Source organism: Penicillium robsamsonii (assembly GCF_028829455.1).
Source record: "Penicillium robsamsonii strain IBT 29466 chromosome Unknown utg000006l_segment0_segment0, whole genome shotgun sequence".
NCBI classification, from domain to species: domain Eukaryota; kingdom Fungi; phylum Ascomycota; class Eurotiomycetes; order Eurotiales; family Aspergillaceae; genus Penicillium; species Penicillium robsamsonii.
In genome coordinates this window covers 889,210-908,974 of record NW_026643224.1, presented here as the reverse complement: position 1 = coordinate 908,974, position 19,765 = coordinate 889,210, and the positions used below count along the sequence as shown (strand labels likewise).

General features: G+C 46.7%; 8 protein-coding genes across 8 annotated transcripts; 4 read left to right on the top strand and 4 right to left on the bottom strand.

Annotated features, from left to right (window-relative positions):
- Window positions 1-231: 231 nt before the first annotated feature.
- N7447_010075 (uncharacterized protein) lies at window positions 232-1,791 on the top strand (the record flags this gene model as incomplete). Its single annotated transcript, XM_057234337.1, has 4 exons — window positions 232-918; window positions 985-1,368; window positions 1,427-1,609; window positions 1,672-1,791. The coding sequence occupies 4 exons, from the start codon at window positions 232-234 to the stop codon at window positions 1,789-1,791; spliced, it is 1,374 nt and encodes a 457-aa protein (XP_057081621.1).
- Window positions 1,792-3,255: 1,464 nt separating this feature from the next.
- Window positions 3,256-6,186, top strand: N7447_010074 (2-oxoglutarate dehydrogenase family protein; the record flags this gene model as incomplete). Its single annotated transcript, XM_057234336.1, has 1 exon — window positions 3,256-6,186. One exon carries the CDS (start codon window positions 3,256-3,258, stop codon window positions 6,184-6,186), a length of 2,931 nt encoding a protein of 976 aa, XP_057081620.1.
- A 367-nt stretch (window positions 6,187-6,553) lies between these two features.
- Window positions 6,554-8,744, bottom strand: N7447_010073 (fungal specific transcription factor domain-containing protein; the record flags this gene model as incomplete). Its single annotated transcript, XM_057234335.1, has 3 exons — window positions 6,554-6,920; window positions 6,973-8,455; window positions 8,717-8,744. The coding sequence occupies 3 exons, from the start codon at window positions 8,742-8,744 to the stop codon at window positions 6,554-6,556; spliced, it is 1,878 nt and encodes a 625-aa protein (XP_057081619.1).
- A 535-nt stretch (window positions 8,745-9,279) lies between these two features.
- N7447_010072 (NmrA-like family protein) lies at window positions 9,280-10,341 on the top strand (the record flags this gene model as incomplete). The annotated part of the gene is made up of 3 exons (XM_057234334.1): window positions 9,280-9,892; window positions 9,958-10,120; window positions 10,179-10,341. 3 exons carry the CDS (start codon window positions 9,280-9,282, stop codon window positions 10,339-10,341), a joined length of 939 nt encoding a protein of 312 aa, XP_057081618.1.
- Window positions 10,342-10,520: 179 nt separating this feature from the next.
- N7447_010071 (Zn(II)2Cys6 transcription factor) lies at window positions 10,521-13,059 on the bottom strand (the record flags this gene model as incomplete). The annotated part of the gene is made up of 9 exons (XM_057234333.1): window positions 10,521-10,936; window positions 10,990-11,176; window positions 11,225-11,400; window positions 11,448-11,721; window positions 11,773-12,314; window positions 12,370-12,522; window positions 12,582-12,781; window positions 12,833-12,955; window positions 13,013-13,059. 9 exons carry the CDS (start codon window positions 13,057-13,059, stop codon window positions 10,521-10,523), a joined length of 2,118 nt encoding a protein of 705 aa, XP_057081617.1.
- A 340-nt stretch (window positions 13,060-13,399) lies between these two features.
- On the bottom strand, window positions 13,400-14,735 carry N7447_010070 (putative proline oxidase Put1; the record flags this gene model as incomplete). The annotated part of the gene is made up of 2 exons (XM_057234332.1): window positions 13,400-14,213; window positions 14,269-14,735. 2 exons carry the CDS (start codon window positions 14,733-14,735, stop codon window positions 13,400-13,402), a joined length of 1,281 nt encoding a protein of 426 aa, XP_057081616.1.
- Window positions 14,736-15,938: 1,203 nt separating this feature from the next.
- Window positions 15,939-17,766, bottom strand: N7447_010069 (L-glutamate gamma-semialdehyde dehydrogenase; the record flags this gene model as incomplete). Its single annotated transcript, XM_057234331.1, has 3 exons — window positions 15,939-17,423; window positions 17,479-17,586; window positions 17,644-17,766. 3 exons carry the CDS (start codon window positions 17,764-17,766, stop codon window positions 15,939-15,941), a joined length of 1,716 nt encoding a protein of 571 aa, XP_057081615.1.
- Window positions 17,767-18,599: 833 nt separating this feature from the next.
- N7447_010068 (uncharacterized protein) lies at window positions 18,600-18,869 on the top strand (the record flags this gene model as incomplete). Its single annotated transcript, XM_057234330.1, has 1 exon — window positions 18,600-18,869. The coding sequence occupies one exon, from the start codon at window positions 18,600-18,602 to the stop codon at window positions 18,867-18,869; it is 270 nt and encodes an 89-aa protein (XP_057081614.1).
- Window positions 18,870-19,765: the final 896 nt, after the last annotated feature.

Below are 19,765 nucleotides of genomic sequence, written 5' to 3'. Positions count from 1 at the left end.
CCGCAAAGTATAGACCAATAGAGAAATTTTAGCAAAGTAATCTTGAGTTTACTTATGTCGTCGCTTATGCCATCGGTCGGCATTCTGACAAGATGCCGAATTTAGCGGCAAGAGGGCCCGGGTTCTTCCTCAAAAACGCCTAACAAAATCTAGGGAACTTGAGTTGTTATTAATAAAAACGAAAAATGAACCCACGTTCGTTTTCTCCCCAATTTCAATCCACTCTGTGCAATGGCGCTGCGTTGGACCTCTCGAGCAGCCTTCCGGCTTCTTAGCAGGCCGAGACCTGCCCTAGGGCATGTTGTTGCCTTTCCAGCTATTTCTTCTACTCTTGCCAAACCTGGTCGCAGCCAGCTGAGGAGATCCTCATTGCAACTCCGCACTTTCAGCAGTTCTTTGCCCCATCATGATGCAAAGATCGTCGTGCGAGTCCCGCAAATGGCCGAGTCTATTACGGAGGGAACCCTCAGTCAGTTTTCCAAGAAAGTAGGGGACTTCATCGAGGCAGACGAAGAGCTGGCCACAATCGAGACCGATAAGATCGATGTCTCTGTGAATGCCCCAGGGGCGGGAGTCATCCAGCAGCTGTTTGTTGCCGAGGGAGATGTCGTCAACGTTGACCAGGAAATCGCAGAAATACAGGCTGAAGAAAAGCAGTCTACAACTCAAAATAAAAAGCAAAGCTCCACGGCCTCTGAAATAATTGCCAATGCGTCGCCGAAATCGCAAGATGAAACCGTGAGCCACACTTCGTCACCCCCGTTGGACAAAGCGACAGCGGAGACCTTGGAGCCAAAGCCTAAGGTGACCCCTCGCGAGGAGCATATTCCAAAGGCAGAAAAGCCTGCTACAGATACTTCCCCTGTTGCACAGTCCCATACGTCTTGGGGTTTCAGGCCTTCTCGCGCAGAAGAAAAGGCAAGTCTATCCCATGTTCAAATACGCAACCCCACCGTCAACTAATACTAAATAATCATCATTTAGGTGAAAATGACTCGGATTCGAAAGCGCACCGCACAGCGCCTGAAAGAGTCACAGGATACCGCCGCCTTCCTGACCACTTTCAACGAAGTCGACATGTCCCGACTAATAGAACTCCGAAAGAATAACAGAGAGACAGTCATGGAAAAGCATGGAATTAAGCTCGGGTTTATGGGTTTTATGGCTCGAGCATCCGCGCTGGCTCTGAAAGCGATCCCCGCCGTGAATGCATCTATTGAAAACGACGATACTATCGTGTATCGGGAATACGTTGACCTGAGCATTGCTGCATCTATCCCGAAGGGGCTTGTCACACCTGTAGTACGGAATATCGAATCCATGGGAATCTTGCAGATAGAAAAAGCGATTGGCGACATGGTGAAGAAGGTTAGTACTTTGGCATCTTTCTTGATGGATTAACTGCTGATATATGGGTTCTATTCAGGCTCGGGGTGGCAAGTTGACTATGGAGGACTTGACCGGTGGAAGCTTCACCATCAGCAATAGTGGAGTCTGGGGGTCGCTCTTCGGAACTCCCATTATCAATCTACCCCAGACAGCTGTGCTGGGGACCTACGGTACCATGGACAGACCCATTGCGGTCAATGGAAAAGTTGAGATTCGTCCGGTAAGTGCACTTTATTGTAGTGATTGCTTTGCTCTTTGATTCTAATCATGTCTCTCTACTAGATGATGTATATTGCTCTGACTTATGATCACCGAATCATCGATGGCAGAGAAGCAGTCCAGTTTTTGGTCCTGATTAAGCAGTACTTGGAGCGTCCAGAGACTATGATGCTTGAGCTGTAGATTTGGGAATATATAGTCTAGCTAAAAGCTGACAAGATTGAGTTATATTAGCATTCGTTTTGTTCTTGGAGATCTGCGTGGAACCTAACGAGAGGTCGACTGTTCTTGTTATAACACGTAAGATAAAATCTCAGGCCTTCATCTTCCTGCCGGAACGCCTTGATGATATTATCTAGAGACATACTGGTCCTAGGATCCTCCATAATCGACCATTCTGCGACACGACCTGCTTCCAGGCCAAGTTCATCTCCACCAAGCTTCTCTGCAATCGTCAAAAGAATCTTTCTATGGGCCCTGGTATCATTCATCACTTGTCTTTCAAAAGATGCTTTCGCTAGATTTGCGTCTTCTCCACCGTAAACTCTTTCCTGTAACTCTTTCTGTATCTTAGGTATAAGCTAGTCCTATGGGATGTTTGGCCGCTAAGGCACACTTTGAAAACAGGAGCAGAGATTCGGACTTTATCCTGTACTTCAACTCTTCGTAGGTATGAGGATATGTCATCAATTGGATAAAAAACTCTCTTCTTTTGGTGACCAATTACGATAACCGTCATCGGGCTACACCACTGCCTCGGTTCTATATAGTTCCCTCTGCTTTCCCGCTTCACTTATAGTAAAGAACGGTAGACCTTTATGTATCAATTCGACCTATACATTGATAACTATATAGATAGTTCCTAGGCTATAAGGTATGGGGTAATAAGAATAGCTATACAGCTTTAGAAAGACATTTTTTAGCAGAACTTTTGGTGGTCTTTCTAGTGGTCTTTCTAGGTAGTGATAGAAGCCCTTACACATTACTCCCTTACTACAAATATGGGGCTTATAGCATTCACACAGGGTGTGGGATTATTAATTTTGTATCAAATTTATGGCTACGTTATGATTTTCCGCTAGGAAAGATACCGGTCGTGATGTCCCTAAAACCCTGGTAAATGTGGAGTAAGATACGTATATTCTTTTTATAAAGGCCTCCTGCTTTTGAATTATCGGGAAATAAATGGGTCTAAGGTAGATGGAGAGAAGTATGCCGTGTCGGAACTATCACCCGATGTTCTTTTCGGTTACTTGGCGGTTATATGGCAAAACAGAATGTCGCCGATGCCATATTTCAGAGGAAATGGGTAATTATGTTGGTATTTTCGTTGTGCTTTGGGATCTCTGCTTTCTGTGTTTGCTCTTTTCCTTTTTATGTATAGAAATAAGGAAAAGATCTCTGTCCTTAGATTTCGATTTTGATCATGTTCATTCTCAGAACTTCGTTAACCCCGAGTGCTAGTCGCTTAGGCACAGGATTTCGAAGAGCAACTGGAAGTCATCGCTTGAGGCCGTGTGGGAAATATGCACAACACCGTCGCGTATGATTATCTTGATCTGATTCGACTTGAGATACGGCAGAAACTGATGGGAAATATTATAGCTTCACCTAGACAGTTTTCTGCAGGGAAATTCCGCAGATTATATGGACCAGATGTATGCGGAATGGCGGAAGGACCCTGCTTTAGTTGATGCCTCATGGAAAAGATACTTCGAGGCGATAGAAGCCAGGAAGGAGCCACCTGGACATTTACTTCAACCTCCCCAGCATGTACCGTTTGTATGGGGCCCCGGGTCCTCACCAATGCTACCAGGTCTAAATATTGCGAAAACTCCCATCTCCTCGGCAGGTGACGACCAGGCCAGAATACAGCGGCTAGTTCGAGCATTCCAAGACTTTGGTCACCAGGGAGCAAAGACAAACCCCTTGGATCTCCCAAATAAGGCATCATCACCACAAGAACTGCAACCAGACTTCTACGGCTTTAATGAGAATGACTTGGACCGAGAGTTTGCACTTGGACCCCATGTTCTTCCTTACTTCAAAGCCGCAGACCGCCAACACATGACTCTCCGCGATATTCTCAAAACATGCGAATCTATTTATTGTGGCTCGATCGGAGCCGAGTATTCACACGTCGCAACCCGTGAAGAGCGTGACTGGATTCGCGAGCGAATTGAATCCCCCAAACCATATCAGTTCCCAGCAGAAGAAAAGAAAAGAATACTCGACCGGCTGATGTGGTCTACAAATTTCGAGAAGTTCCTCGCTGCCAAATTCCCGAACGCAAAAAGGTTTGGACTGGAGGGTGTTGAGAGCCAGCTTCCAGCAGTGAAGGCAGTGATTGATGCCTCAGCAGAGCATGGAGTGAGCAATATCATATTCCCATGCTGTCACCGTGGAAAATTAAATGTTCTGAGCAATGTGACGCGAAAGCCAAATGAACTGATATTCAACGAGTTCTTGGGCGAATTGAAATCTCGACATGGTATTCCAGGAGATGTCAAGTACCATCTAGGAATGAACTACGAGCGCGAGACGCCGTCCGGAAAGAAGGTCAATATTTCCATCCTTCCAAATCCGTCTCATTTGGAAGCCCAAAATCCCGTTGCACAGGGCATGGCCCGAGCCGTGCAGCAGCAGAACGGAGAGGACCGAGCATCAACCATGGTCTTCAACAGTCACACCGATGCTTCATTTTCTGGGCAGGGGGTTATATACGAGACATTGGGGTTATCTGGATTGAAATCATATGAGACTGGCGGAACAATTCATTTGGTCATCAACAATCAAGTTGGATTCACCACAAACCCGGAGTCTGCACGAACATCGTCCAATGTATCCGACATTGCGAAGAGCATCAGCGCGCCGGTTTTTCACGTCAATGCAGATGATGTGGAAGCTGTTGTGTTTATCTGCAAGCTTGCAGCAGATTACCGTGCCAAATTTGGAAAAGATTGTCTGGTCGACATGATCTGCTATCGGAAGAATGGACACAATGAGATGGACCAGCCGTCCTTTACTCAGCCCTTGATGTATCGGCAAATTGCCAACAAGGTCACCCAATTGGAAGTCTACACCACCAAGTTGGTTGAGGAAGGAGTGGTCACTCGCGAAGAAGTCACACAAATGGAAGCAGACGTGTGGTCAAAACTGAGCGAGAGCCTCGCCAACAGCAAAAGCCCACAGACCCTCGAACGCGAATATCTAACAGCCCCATGGCAAGACCTGAAAAAGCCGAGTGAAGTGTCTCAAGAGGTCTATCCAGCCAAATCAACTTCCATCACCCAAGATATCGTCGATACGGTTGCAAGTAAGATGGGCGTTCCCGAGCAACCATTTACCGTGCACAAAAGCTTGCAAAAGATTCTTCAAAAGCGACAGCAGAGCCTAACAGATGGAAGAGATATTGATTGGGCTACAGCAGAGGCCCTCGCAATGGGAAGCTTGTGTCTCGAAGGTCATCATGTGCGGATTTCTGGCCAAGATGTCGAGCGCGGCACATTCTCCCAGCGTCACGCAGTGCTCCACGACCAAAATAGCGGGTCAACAGTCACTCCTCTCAACTCATTAAATCCCAGCCAAGCTCCATTCACCGTCGGAAATTCTTCTTTAAGTGAATACGGGGTCATGGGATTCGACTACGGATATTCTTGCATGCACCCTAATGCATTAGTGATGTGGGAGGCACAATTTGGCGATTTTGCAAATAACGCTCAATGCATAATTGACCAGTTCATTTCGTCTGCCGAGTCTAAATGGTTACTGAGATCCGGTCTCGTATTGTCTCTACCCCACGGTTTTGATGGACAAGGATCTGAGCATTCATCAGCTCGCATGGAACGATTCCTGCAGTTATGCAACGAGGATGCTCGCTTCTTCCCATCGCCGGAGAAATTGGAGAGACAGCACCAGGATGCCAATATACAAGTTGTTTATATGACCACTCCTGCAAATATGTTCCACGTGCTCAGAAGACAGCTACATCGCGAGTTCAGAAAGCGTAAGTTCTTGCCCTCCCTACATTCTGAAATCATTGTTGACCATATCTGCCTAGCACTGGTCATGTTCTTCTCAAAATCCCTTCTTCGACACCCGATGGCTAAATCAAACATTGGAGAGTTCATCGGAGAATCGAAGTTCCAGCCTCTAATCCCAGACCCAGCCCATGGAGAATCTATTTCAAACCCCTCTGACATCAAACGGGTGATATATTGCACGGGACAAGTTTATATGGCATTGGCAAAGTATCGCGAGACTCATGCGATCACAGAGACAGCCATAACCCGCATCGAACAGCTCCATCCATTTCCTTGGGACAAGGTCAAAGAGAATCTTGAGCAATACCCGAGCGCCTCGGATATTGTCTGGTGCCAAGAGGAATCGCTCAATGATGGTCCATGGGCATTCGCTCGAAGTCGGCTCGAGACTATCTTTGATATAACGGCGCAGCATAAGGGCCGTCGGCTACGTTTTGCGGGACGCGAGGCAACGGCTAGTGTGGCTACAGGGTTTGTCAAGGAACATCATGCCCAAGAAGCAGCTTTGCAGAGGGATGCTTTCCAATCTGGTTGAGTTGGATCTAGCGCAATCAAATTGCTTAAAGAGGACAGGTACGGTAGTCTCCAACCGCCCAGTGCGCCATAACGGATTATGCCTGTAATGTACTGAATATGAATATTTTCTACATCTGAACCAATTCTCTAGTTATATAATTTCAAAATCCGATTATAATTTTCGATAATCGAATTATTTATAGAATAGAAAACCAATAGTGAGCCAGGTCAAAATTTACTTTACTACGGGAAAAGCTATTATGGCCCACTGGCGGTTGGAGATTGCCGTAGGATAGGCAATGAATATAAAGTCCTCCAAGCGATTTCTCGCTTTTCCTTTGGCATCTTTCTTGTGTCCTTCTTGTGTCCATTCGATGGAAGGTGATTCATAAGTTGACCCATTCTGAGAAATTCAGCCCAGTTCCAGATTTCAGAGCTTCATTGTCCAATAAAGCCAAGCATTCATTCCCAAAAATACCATGCGGAACTGACTGCACGTCGTGGGGATTTACCATCCTTTTACCATCACTCGAGATCCTTTGGTCGCTCTCGTTGTTTGTTTGAGATGCCACCAAGAATAAGCGCCGCAAGACAGCTATGAAGTATTGTGACAGATCATCCCGTTCAATCGACAGGTGATTCAGAGCTAATTCCGCCCGTTTGATGTCTTGAATGCAAGATATTGACTCAGGAGAGGAGGGATCTGCCTTTAAGTGTATGAGAGGAACGATTAAAGCGTGGAAGAAGGCATACCTGGCATTGACACATTAGTGGTATGTACTAAAAGCGATTGGACAATTCTCACAATGTGAACGATAGTGTCAACGGCGAATAGTCACCGTTCACAATAGATTCTGATATTATTCCGATTGTTGTCCGAGCCATATTGAGTCCATTAGCCCGACAGCGAATTTCATTCGAGTGTCTTTCCGTTGGCGGTCCGGTGTTCATAGACATGTTTTTCAACCACTTCAAAAGTAATGGTCTATGGATGAGCTGTCGAAGACTTCGGTCACATAGTATTTGGCGACGATGGGCTGTGAGATACCATCCAGGTGCGGATGAAGGATTCATCCCTTGTGTACAGAGCGATGACCCGTTATGCCAGGCATCTATCATTTGGTCGACTTCATGTACATTTTGCAGTGTGATAGAAGGAGTTGATAGTAGACGGCGATATATTTTGTTTGCCATTCTGTGATAGCTGGATTGTTGTATCAGGCCAGTGTACACGGTTGGATGATCAATTTGTACAGGGAGAGCTGCGGCGGAAGGTTGGAGCATCTGCAATGTCACGTTCAGCATGTGAGGAATTAGGGAAGGAATAGACCGACTAACGTTCTCATGGATATTTGAAACCGGCTCAACAGTAATGAGCATCTCCTCTGGCAGTAACAGTGGCCGCCCGTAGATTTTTGCGGAGCAACTCTCGGCACAGTAAACACTCCACCACACTCTTCTGCGGATTTCCTTGTCCAATTCGTTTGAATTGGGGGATGTGGGTTTGATATGTAGGTGGAGGAAAACTGCCATTCGAACGGCAGTTCCTATATAATGCCCACTCTCTTGAGGGCTTGCCTGTTTCTTTGAAAATTCACTAAGCAAAACCAAGCTTTGCACCAGTGTGATATCGCCTTTCTCTGCGAAAGACACCTTTTGAACCATGCTTTTGGCCTTGGCAAAGTATTTCTTGTCTAAATCATCTCGAGTAGGGACAGTCAACCATGCTCCAATGGCCAAGACTATACTTGCCAAGATGTGCCAGTGAGGTGACGCTTTAATTTGGCTTTTGTGCTCCAATCTAAACGTGCCCTCATGCAATATCGGGTAAAGGGTATGATAATGCAAAAAGTAATTATTTAGAAACTCGCTTTCTTCGTCGCCAGTTCCCACCAACTCAGATGTGTGAGTTGGACAAGTCAAAAGAAGGTTGAATAGTGAAGCTTGATCTTGCAGTCCAGCACCCGTAGGAAGATCTCTCTCTGTCTCTTGCGGTGAAGAGTGATTGGGGAATCCGCTATCCCAGGTCATAGGGTCTGATGGTAGTGTTTCATCAACAGAGACTTGATTAATGGGGCCGCCGGAGGCGGAAGGAGGCTGATCTGTTGGCACCTCATCTGTGAGCAAGGCACGGGTGATGGCATCCATCTCGCCGGTTGGAAACAGCCTTCGAAGTGTGGATTCAAGTAACTGCAGGCGGTTTTCTACCGCTGTAAGGTGTCTGAATGCAAAAGTCAGTGATTCCGTCTCAATCCGGTTTGACAGCAAGGGGAATGATTTGAGCCACACTTACTCGCGTGTCAGAGGTGTCCGGTCGACTTTTGATTTGTATACACATTTCCGATTATGGCGGACACATGTCGCGCATGGTTGTGCTTTTGAACACTGTGTCAATAAAGGTCAATAATGCTTTTCACTTTATGTAAAGAATTATATCCACAACCTTGGCCTTGCGAGCTCGACATTCGAGACACTATTCCTGTAAAATCAGCTCTGGTTCCCGGGCTAATTGGACGGTGTTGCACGCACCGCTGGAACATGGGAGTTACGTCCAAATCCTGTTCCCTGATTTTGCATGTTGATAGCGAAGCAAGGATTAAGTTTAGTCAACTGGAATTACTCGAAAGGGTCCATAGTGGAGAAGATTGAGATTGAGGCCTGGGTGCCTAAGGCGTATACTTATGTAAGATCCCGTTAAAATTCCCGTGACTCTACCCCCCGTTGAGAAATATCGGTCCTCAAAACGAGGTAGGGGTGATTGACAATGGCTATCAATTACCCCTGAGATCCACCCTGAAATCCTGTCAAGTGTATGACCTCAACATTATGGCTAAGTAGGTCGAGGCTAGTCGGGACGGGTGAAGGATGGAATGACATTGTACTATGTATGGATTTATGTGGGGCAGGGTGGGTACGGAGTAGAGTCTACCGGTGATCCTATTGGTTGTGATAGTAGCGGCCCCCAAAAGGATCCTTTTTGCCAAGCCTGTCTAAGCTTTCATTTGCTGGTGCAATGTCGATGACAGTGAGGTTTAATGTAGTTGACCTGGGTCTTCATTTGTTTCATTCTGAACTTTTAATACATCTTAAACTTCTCCTAAACCCCATAACAATGGCACTTACAGTTGGAATTGCTGGCATCACCGGCAAGTTTGCCCGTCTGGTTGTGAAGCATCTTCGCACCTCGCCGGATGTCCAAATTCGCGGGCTATGCCGCAATCCTTCGAAGGTTCCGGAGAGTCTTCGTGACTCGCCTGGCGTGACCATTTTCCAAGGCGAATCTACTGATTTTGACACTCTGCGTACATTTGTCCGCGGCTGTGATGTTGTGATCTGTTGCTACCTCGGAGACAACAACCTCATGACCGAGGGTCAGAAGTTGCTTGTTGATGCGTGCGAACTGGAGAAGGTCGGCCGCTACATCGCCAGCGACTATAGCCTGAACTTCCCGAACCTGGAATACGGCCAGCTTCCTCCAAAGGATCCAATGAAGCATGTCATGGCATACTTGGAAGAAAAGAAAGATGTCCAGGGTGTTCATATCCTGATTGGCATTTTCATGGAAACATTCTGGAGTGGGTACTTTGGCATGTGGAAGCCAGAGGAGTGCAAGCTCGTCTTGTACGGGACTGGCAATGAAATCTGGGAGTCCACAACTTATGATACTGCTGCTCAGTATGTGGCTGCTGTGGCAAGAGATCCAAACGCAGTTGGTGTACTGCAGTGTAAGTCAAGATTGCATTTACCCTAGACGAAATACACTTGCTGACTGTGACTGCATTAAATATAGTCCTCGGTGATCGGAAAACAAGCCGTGAGATTGCTGATGAGTTCGCCGAAGTATACGGAAAGAAGCTTGAGCTCGACTTGCGAGGATCTCTCGACGACCTCTACACCACCATGCATGCAACATACAAGCAGGATCCCTCAAACATCTTTGCATACCTCGCGATGTAAGTTCAAGTGCCCGTCCAAGTTGAATGAATTGACCGGACTGAATGATCTCACTAGGTTTTATCAATACTACTGCCTCAACGGTCAAACGTATCTGAAGAAGGATTTGGACAACTCCAAATATCCTGATGTTACCCCGATTACTTTCAAGAAGTTCCTCCAGTCCCACAAATTGGAAGAACTGATTGACGCAAATCAGAATGCAGGCTCTGATGTTTAGTAAGGTTTTCGAATGTTTGATGGTTAATAAAAGTGTAGCCAGCATAGAAAGAAAACGAAAAACCAGGAATTTCTATAATCTATCTCTCTGATATAGAAAGCCGGCTTGTTCTACAATTATGTATGAACTTCATGAATGCTCGTAAAAAGTCGTACATTTGTTTAAATAGTGGCAGGGCATCAAACCCCAACAGATTGCATGATCCCCTCCACATCTAATTGATCTGCAAGATCCAGTAACTCTCGCGGGGGAATAGTGGCAGATGAATTGAGTCCTAGTAGATCCCACTCAAACTCGTCGTGATCGAAGGCATAAGGTTCTTCGTTGATTTCGTTGCCTTCATCCATGTTGACTTGCGGCAGATGGTGATTTGCCAGTTTGGGTGTGATAGGTGCGAGTATTTGCTCCAATTGCTTGAGCTCAAGCCTGCGAAGGGGTGCAGCTAGATTACCCTTTGAAATGAGTTTATCGAGCACTAGTGCCAAGTTGTCGCACCAAGTATCGTTCGAGATCACTGATGGGGCAATTGCACGAATTAGGTATAGAACAAACGCAGAGGACGATGCGTCTTCGATTTGGAACGGTAAGAATGCGTCTGTAGGTTGCAATTAGTATTATGGGTCTTTAGGCACAGCTAGTATATCATACCCATTAGGTCATCATCAGCTAGAGTACGAAGGGTCTGAAGGATAGTCTGGGCGGAATCGGCGCAGCATTGTAACAGGGATGCAACAGGCGGTGCTAAACCAATCGTTTGAGACTTTTGTCTCTCTGTTCGTTCAATGTGCATATGAAGTGCACACATCACTAACGGTCTTGTTGTAAGTACCACGCACTACTGCTGTTAGCTCATCACGAGATCAGGAGTTCGGAGTGTACCCACGTGATGATGAGCCAGCATCAATCGAATCGCCATTTTCGAGGCACGGCTAACTAACCCGTGGAAATGGGCATTTAAAAAGGCAGTTAGGTCGTATGAAAGATCGGCAATGCTGTGAAGAATGGACTGTGTACTTCGAACGAGCGTATCATCAAAATCGTTTCCAACCCCGTAGACGGCTAGATTTTGTTAGAATTATCCAATGCCAATCAACCAAAAGACTCACTTGTTAGAATCGTGGCCATGAGCCGGGCAAGCCGAACATGCAACGTCAAATTAACATGTTCTACTGAATTATCCATCTCAGCTGGCAATTTAACCGTGATATCCTCATCCCTGATTGAGCTCGGGGCACCAATTAAAGCGGAGAATTCTCGGTCCAACATGTAAACCACCCAAAATATTGTTCTGCATCGTTTGGAGAGCTCCGGTCCACATATCTCCTCCGGTACATGCCTATGTATTCCTTCGATAATACAGCCTCGTAAGGCATGCCCAATCTGTTGGCATAGTTAGATAATGTAGTATCAACGTGACATAAAAAGACTCACATGTTGGAAGGCCGCCCTTCTCATATCTATTGACTGAAGATACACCGCCCCTAGGCTTAGTGCTTGGATACAGCCCAAGGGATCTTGGTCAACTCCTGACAAATCAGGCAATAGAGCCATGGCCCGAGAGGCGTATTGATGGCCAGGCGGTGGCCCAGAAGGATTCTTCTGTGTCAGGAATGCTTTTCCGAAGGCAAGAACAAGTAAGTATTGACAATACCAAGGTCTATTGGAAGCAGCTTTCGCTGGGGGGTCCCGGTAGAACGCATGCAGATGCTGCAAATAAGCCTCTTCATCAATCATAAAGGAGAGAAAGCCAAAATAGAACTTGACTGTGTTGAATAGGAACAGTGCATAGTCCAACGGTGGCAGATTAGTGACATCAGGTACCTCATCTGGAGGATATGGTCGCCAGGTCAACTTGAAAGCCACGCCATCAATATGAAATGGATCTGGTGGACAGTTTGATTCGGGCACCTTTCGCCCTATCAGAGCAAGGACACGACGACAAAAAGACCACGACGATGTCGGCCCCATGTACCCTTCGATATCCGAGTCAGTGATGAGCTAACTCGAGACAATATACTAAACACTCACAAAATCGCCCATCTGGTGTCTGGGCAAAGGATGGATCTCGGTCAACCAAAGGATTCCGAGAAAATCTTGATCGGTGATAGTCTTGTTCGGCAACATTGTCGGTCTCCTGCTCTCTCGGAGGGGTCCCTGGAGTATGCAGAGGTGGTCCCATCCCTTAAAGCCAATCACGATCAACACACGAAACACACATTCATGGAATGGTCACAGCATACCAATTGACATTGAGCGCCATCCAACATCTGCCTGGTTGTCTAGCAAAGTGCTAGATGCTTGAGGAGTTGGAGGGACATCACTATTTTCATCGGCTGTAAACAGTGTACCTCCTAGAGGACTGTGGTCAAGAGGTGCCAAGGGCCCGTGTCGCGCCTGGTTTCCGCTTCTGGATAGGTGTTCCTCAAGTTCTCGCAAGTACCTATTACACATTAGCACGTACAGTGGAGCCAGTTACAGTTAAACTACTCACCGCTCCGACACGGAGACGCGCACATCCTCCACCGGAAAGTGGCAATTCTTCTTCTTCCGCGCACATCTTGTGCAAGGACTAATCCCTGAGCATTTGACCTTCATTGACCGACATCGCTCACAGCTTTATAAAATGTAAGTTGGGTATTCTACTACCGGGCCGATCTAGATTCTGACTCACGCCCTCTGGCACTTTTTGGTTCTTGTCTGGCTTTGTGTTGCAGGCATGCCGGATTAGGAAACCGAGACGGTGTATAGAACAATTATGAAACTAGTCTGTGCTTCCGGGGCGACTCTCCGATATCAATTGCCTTGCAGAGTGCGGGGTAGAGATGAGATGAGTGGTACAATCAGTCGGGATGCCCTTCCGACTTTCCTTATCGGAGATAGGAGCGAGATAACAGCGCACTCGATCACGAGCCATCACATGATTGGTGAGACCCTAACGGGATTGGATCGGTTTGGATTCGTGCATGAAGTATGCATGTCTTTAGTGTGTATCAACAATTTGATTGGTTATCTTGTGCATTGGGTATCTACTTTGTAGCCACTAAAATATCTTCGGAACTCATCCGACGATCCTTCGCCACAACTCTCGACGTAATGCGGTCACCATGTGTTGTGTTCGTTCCACCGCCCCTCGATTCTCGATTGCTCGGCGGTGTAGATAGCCCATGCACTCGGCGACTGAGCCCCAAGCCATGCACTTGAAAGCTTTTGGAACTGTCAAGTTGGCAGCAGATGATTGTTCGAGAGCACGTTCGTAGTTTTGTACCAGTTGACAACTGAGCTCGTCGGCCATGCCCTGGATTTGTCCACATTCCAGCATGACTGTAGGCTGATTGGCGAGAAGCCTATCCTGTTGCGTGGTAATTGCTTTGGTCGCACTGGCGGCGTTGTGGGTGGCGAGGAAAAGAGCGGCCTTAGGGAATGGGAGGTTCTCCTTCCCAGCAGGCATTCTTCGGCAAAGCATGCTGTCTGCAATGAGGTCGTAGGACTGATCTGTGTCAGCCTGAGTATCATGGATGAGAGATCGTGTTTCATGCTCAATATATGCCCCTCGAACCAGCTTGATACCCAGAGACCAGCCCTCTTGTGCGGCCATGGTAAGATGATGGTCGAGGTTCGCTTTTGACCCCTTGAGATAGCCCTGAATAGTGTTGTAAACAATTGGTGTTTCAGATTTGTTATGTTTGCGCATTGTCTCAATGGCCCAGTCATCAAGGCCTTTTTGCAAGACTTGTTGCTCTGCATCCAACCAGAGACGTGAGCCCTGCTTTTCGGTCTCAATGCAAATCTCATCCACGGCTTTGACCATAGCGTCCGGCATAGGCTGGCGTGCTGCCATCGCATCCACTGAAATAGGGCCGGCACCTGTCAATCTGAGAACAGAATGTTAGTTTCTGTAGGACAAGAATCCATAGCTTCACTACTTACTTCACGGCAAGGAAGTCACCCGGCCCAACCATACGCAGCGTCTCCAGTGTTCCCTCCTTCCACTCTTCGACCATCTCATAGCATTTATCGCTGTATTGTGATGTGCCAAACTCATCGGTCGAGAGTTTTTCGTCATGATTCAGCACTATCTCTCTCGAATATCCCAAGATGACGCCCTGGTATCCCATCTTCTTAACGTCTGCCACAGTCTTCGAAACTTCTTTTCTGTTCACTCCAGCACAAAAGTGATTGTAAACCGTCCAGCGAAGGAACTTGTTTAAGGGGAGGTTCCGATCTGGGTTTAATAATGGGGATTTGGATGTCGCAATAACGCCCATCATGGCTAGAGCAGGTCGTAAGAATAACTTGGATGTCATCAAGGAAGTCAAAAGCAAAGACCGTAGTAGTAGTCTCGTCGGAATTCGGGCCATCGATGAGACCTCGACAGGCCGTTTGATTGCTGGCATGACAGCGGTATCATGGAAGTGGGATTTTGTGGAATGAAGTCGAACTAATGTCGGTGAGATTTGGACTGAGAATCCATGAGGGGGTCTCATGAGAATAGAACGAGGTAACATTTTGGCTTGAGTCAAGAACAAGTTCAACGTGAGAGTTCTGTTTTATATGAAAGAGTTCAAGGATTGCACTAGATTTCCTTCAACCCAGGTCGCTACCACGGAACACTATATGAATCAAACACTCCTTCTATGGTCTCTGTATTACTTTATCAGACCGCTACTACCTACCCAACTATCCGATCATCGATGGTCAGCCGGTATTCTTCGATCGGAGTCGTCCTCCGATGGAGGGGTCCGCGTACCAGGAATCATGTCCCGCGATGCTAACTCATCTGTGCCTCCACGGGAATTTGTGCCATCTCTGAATGGCTAGGGGATGCAGCTACATGCGTTATCATTGCTCTGCCTCCAGCCCCGGTCCGGTTTGAGGTTGCACTGTTGGTTTTCATTACGTTTCGTAGATAGATATCTCTAGATGTGGTTGGCCAGTGGCGGTCTTACGGTACACTATCTAATTTTCAGTGTTCCCAGGCCCTCATATCTTTTGCTTTGGTGATTCGGTTCATATGTTAATCTTCAGTGCTATCTGGCGATATCAGAAGTCCTTTTCACACCCCGGGACACAATCTTAAAAGCTCTATCGCTAATAGTATGGTAGGTATCAGAATATACTTGCGTCCTCTCACTAACGTGCACATGAGAAAAGGAAACATATATCAAATGACATAAAAAGAACATAAAAGACATTAAGTAGCATCTTATATGTTGAGTCTCTAATGTTGTTTTCAGATTATCCTATTTCTACAAGCACAACTAGGACTACAACATACGCAGCCACGTATTTTAGCACTCCGTGGTCCTTTGGGTTTGTTCCAAGGCAAGCCGATTCCAAAATCAAACAGCATAGTAGCTATACTAGCCGTCGCCAGAGTTGTCCTGCAATCTTTATGTAGAATCCTATGTAGCGTAGGTGCAACAAGGGCCAATATATACTTGATGTGTTGGGTATTATGAGAAGGACTATGGAGGGTATTCTTCCGACTCTTGTACTACTCACGAGCAGTGAAGAACTTTGCATTCACATGCAAGGATATATAAGTTCAATTTATATTGCTCAAAAAGCATAAGGTATATCTAAAATTTCCCGCCTTCTTAAACCTCATTCGAAGGATATGTGACTTTTTCCAGAGGCACAAACTCTTCCTTGATTGTGCGAACGCTAACAAATCGCTGCAGGTGTGCCATAGTGCCAGTCTTGTCGTTTGTACCTGAGTCGCGGCTACCACCGAACGGCTGCTGAGCCACAGTAGAGCCAGTGCACTTTGTATTTAAATAGAGCATACCAGCGGCGTGCTTGAGAATAGTCTGCGCCTGGCGGCTGACATAGGGGTCTTTGGCGAAGATACTTCCCGTCAATGCGTAGCGAGAGGTTGTGTCAACCAGCTTCAAAGTCTGCTCCCATTCAGCATCTGGGTAAACATAGATGCCAAGGATGGGTCCAAACAGCTCCTCGGACAAAATCTTGTGGTGGGGGTTGGAGGTCCGATAGACAGTGGGATGCACGTAATAGCCCTCTGCTTTGGAGGCCTTTCCACCAACGATAAGCTCTAGATCGGAGTCGTTCTTTGCTTCCTCAATGAAGCTGTTGAGCTTGTCAAATGAGCGCTCGTGAATAACTGGGTTGATGAAATTGCTATAGTCTTCGACATCTCCCACCTTAAGAGCTGTAGTTTCTTCTACCAGGACCTTTTGGAACTCAGGCCAGACAGACTCTGCAACGTAAACACGCGAGTTGGCGGAGCACTTCTGACCCTGGTATTCAAAGGCTGCGCGAATGGTGTTCAAAGCCGCGCTCTTCACATCTGCGGATGGGTGGACGACACCCCAGTTCTTGCCGCCAGTCTCGCCGACCACTCGAGGGTAGGAGTTATAGATACCGGCACCAATACCGTCGCCTATCTTCTTTTGGATGCCCTTGAACGTAGCAGTGGCCCCAATGAATGTCAGCGCTCCAAATTCAGGTCTCCCGAGGACAGTGTTGGTAATTCGCTCGGCATCACCAGGCAAAAATTGGACAACATCCTTGGGCAGACCGGCCTCAAGCAAAATTTGATGAAGCAGCCAGCTAGCATGGAGTGCCGCATCCGAAGGCTTCCAGATAACGACATTGCCAAGCAATGCAGCAGGTCCAATAAGCGTTGCACCGAGTGCAGTGAAGTTAAAAGGAGCAATGGCGTACGTGAAACCTTCAAGCGGGCGGTACTCCATCTTGTTCCAGGTTCCATCGAGGTGGACCCTAGGTTGCTGGGAAAACAGCGCCCATGCCTCTTGGATGTAGTGACGGAAGAAATCAGCTGTTTCGGCAGCGGCATCGATCTCTGCTTGCCAGATGTTCTTTCCTTGGCCCAGCATGGTGGCTGCAACTATTTCTGAACGATACTTGCCAGTGACAAGTTCGGCGGCTCGAAGGAAGATGGCGGCGCGGTCTTCAAAGGGGGTAGCTTCCCATGTGGGCTTTGCACTGAGGGCTGCGTCGATGGATGCATTGACTTGCTCTGGGGTGGCAGAGGCGTAATTTGCGACAACCTCGCTGTGCTTTGAGGGGTTTGGTTGGGAGCGGGATTCTTTCGTCGTGATCTACACATTTATGTTGGTTGAATGTCCTTGATTGGTATTTGTTGTTCTCACATACCTCTGATCCATTAATAGTGATAGGAATTGTAAAAGGGAACTGTCCCTTGAGTCTCTTAATACACTTGGTCAACTCCTCTCTTTCTGGAGAGCCTTTCGCGTAGTTGAGCTGATTTGCTGTTAGTCCAAATTCAGTTGCATACTTGGGTATTTCCAAGGTTCTCACCATCTTTTCATTTTCGAACTTGGGAGGGCTCAGCATAGTCAAGTATCGCCTTGAAGGTCCATTTAGAGCGCGAGGTCTCAGCCAATTGAGCCTCGCTCCCCGGGTAATAGTAACAGGACGCATATTGTGTTGGGGAAAAAAGAGAATTACAAATTTCGGCGAATCTTAAAGCAAGAACAATTTGCCAACACACCAGCAGATAAGCTGTTAAATATGATATTCATGCATGAGCTAGGTATACTAGCCACCGGGAGGTCCTTCCGTGTACAACCCGTGACAAGGAATGTCTAATGAAGCTCCAATGTCGGAGCAGCCATCCGATGTTCCATGTTCGATAAACCAGTTTCATGTTTGATTAGAAAACTGGCCCCGCAGACACATAGTAATGATGGATCAAGCTATGGATGGGGTCTCAGATTGACGATAAAACGATAGCATCCCCCTTGCGCAGCAAAAACAAGGTCAACCTTCATACTCATATCAGATGTGCTGTCACCTTCACCGGATTCATCGGTCCAACAAGCGTAAGGAAAAGTAAGAGAAAATTAAAGGTTCAGAGTGGGAACTTAAGTAGAACCTCGATACAATTACTTCGTTTCTCTCTTCCAGCTTCTTTCCCTTTGTTTGCTGTATATATCTCAACCCTTTTCTATAAAAATGTCGTTCCTCAACTGAATGCCCAATCCTCAATCCACCGTGCCCAGATTGTTCAGTGTACGGACGCTGGGGCTTCTCTCGACCATTCTCCCCACCCATTACGCCGAATGTATTCTACGACAGCCTTATAGTACAGCCGAAATATTGCGAACAAATGCTCTCCATTTAATGCGGCAACATCAACCACAGTCTCGCATCTCAAGGAACAACTTCCCCAGCTCCAAGCATATCTTGAGTATTTCAGAAACACCCATACACTCTCCAAAAATCCAGAACTGGACCCTCAACCTAGTTGAGAGATGGTCGGCAAAGTATTCAAGCGCACTACTGATCTCCCACAACCATCGCCCTCCATAACCCTCCCACAGCGTGTGAGATGTCAGCCCTCCTATCTTGGCATGGCAACCCAAGTCGATGGTGACACGATTGATCACCCGCCGGGCAACGAGCCACCAACGGCACAACAGCCGGTGGTGACTTTCCAATACCGCACAGAAAAGCCAAAGCAAATTGTGAGCGATGCTGTTATTGTTGAAGGAGTACTGGATATACAACTGTCAGACATATAGCTGGGTCCCAGATAGCCCAACACAAAATCAAGTTCGGCAAACGATCGAAGACAGTACGGACTGACTGCCATTTATCGTCATCCTATAAGTAGGTCCGCATGTAACTCCAGTATATTTTACACAGCCTTACTGCAATCGAGGGGAAGCTCGAACGAAGCCCGAAATTGTACCCAGTTCATGTGAGTTTGGGTAAGAGAGAACATGCTTCCAACTTTGGTGAGTTGAAGGTTCTCGAATGCCAATGTAGGAAAGAGAAGTGTATCTTCAGAAGATGCCATTATGAGGAAAAGAGGAGAGGTATGTCAAATTCCGTGATGGTGATGTAAAAAGGGATGTAGGAAGAGATGTAGGAAGAGATGTGAGAAGGGGAGCCCGAGACTTTCTTTGGCATTGAAAGAGGCAGTCCCTCTCTACACGTTTCCGTCTCGTTTTCTCTCTCTTGAAAACGTCAAATAAGTGGACTTGAGCCATAAGGCGAATAAGAGAGTACTTGGTGTGTGGATTCCCTAGCAGCAATGTCCCCAGATTCGAAAAGTTCCAAGCAAAGTCATGAGGATAAATCCGATCCAACCTCACATACTACACTTGATGTTGCTCCAGACGAAGATATAGCAGAATACTATTTAGGCAAGGCCATCACCGTCCGAATACATTTCTCTTGGCCCCATTATAAGAGCCTATTAAGTCTATTACAATCAGTCACTTCCGATTTCCGCATTTCCTCATCAAGTTTGACCCTTTTTGCATGATCTTTTGAGTGGTCTTCTTATGTAGTCCTCTTAGGTATCCTTTTTGATGCCACTTTTTAGGTATTTCGTTATGTGTTTTACAGCTGGAAAGATAAGAGGAACCGTAAAATATAAAATAGTGAAAATAGTATGTGTAAACCGACTTTT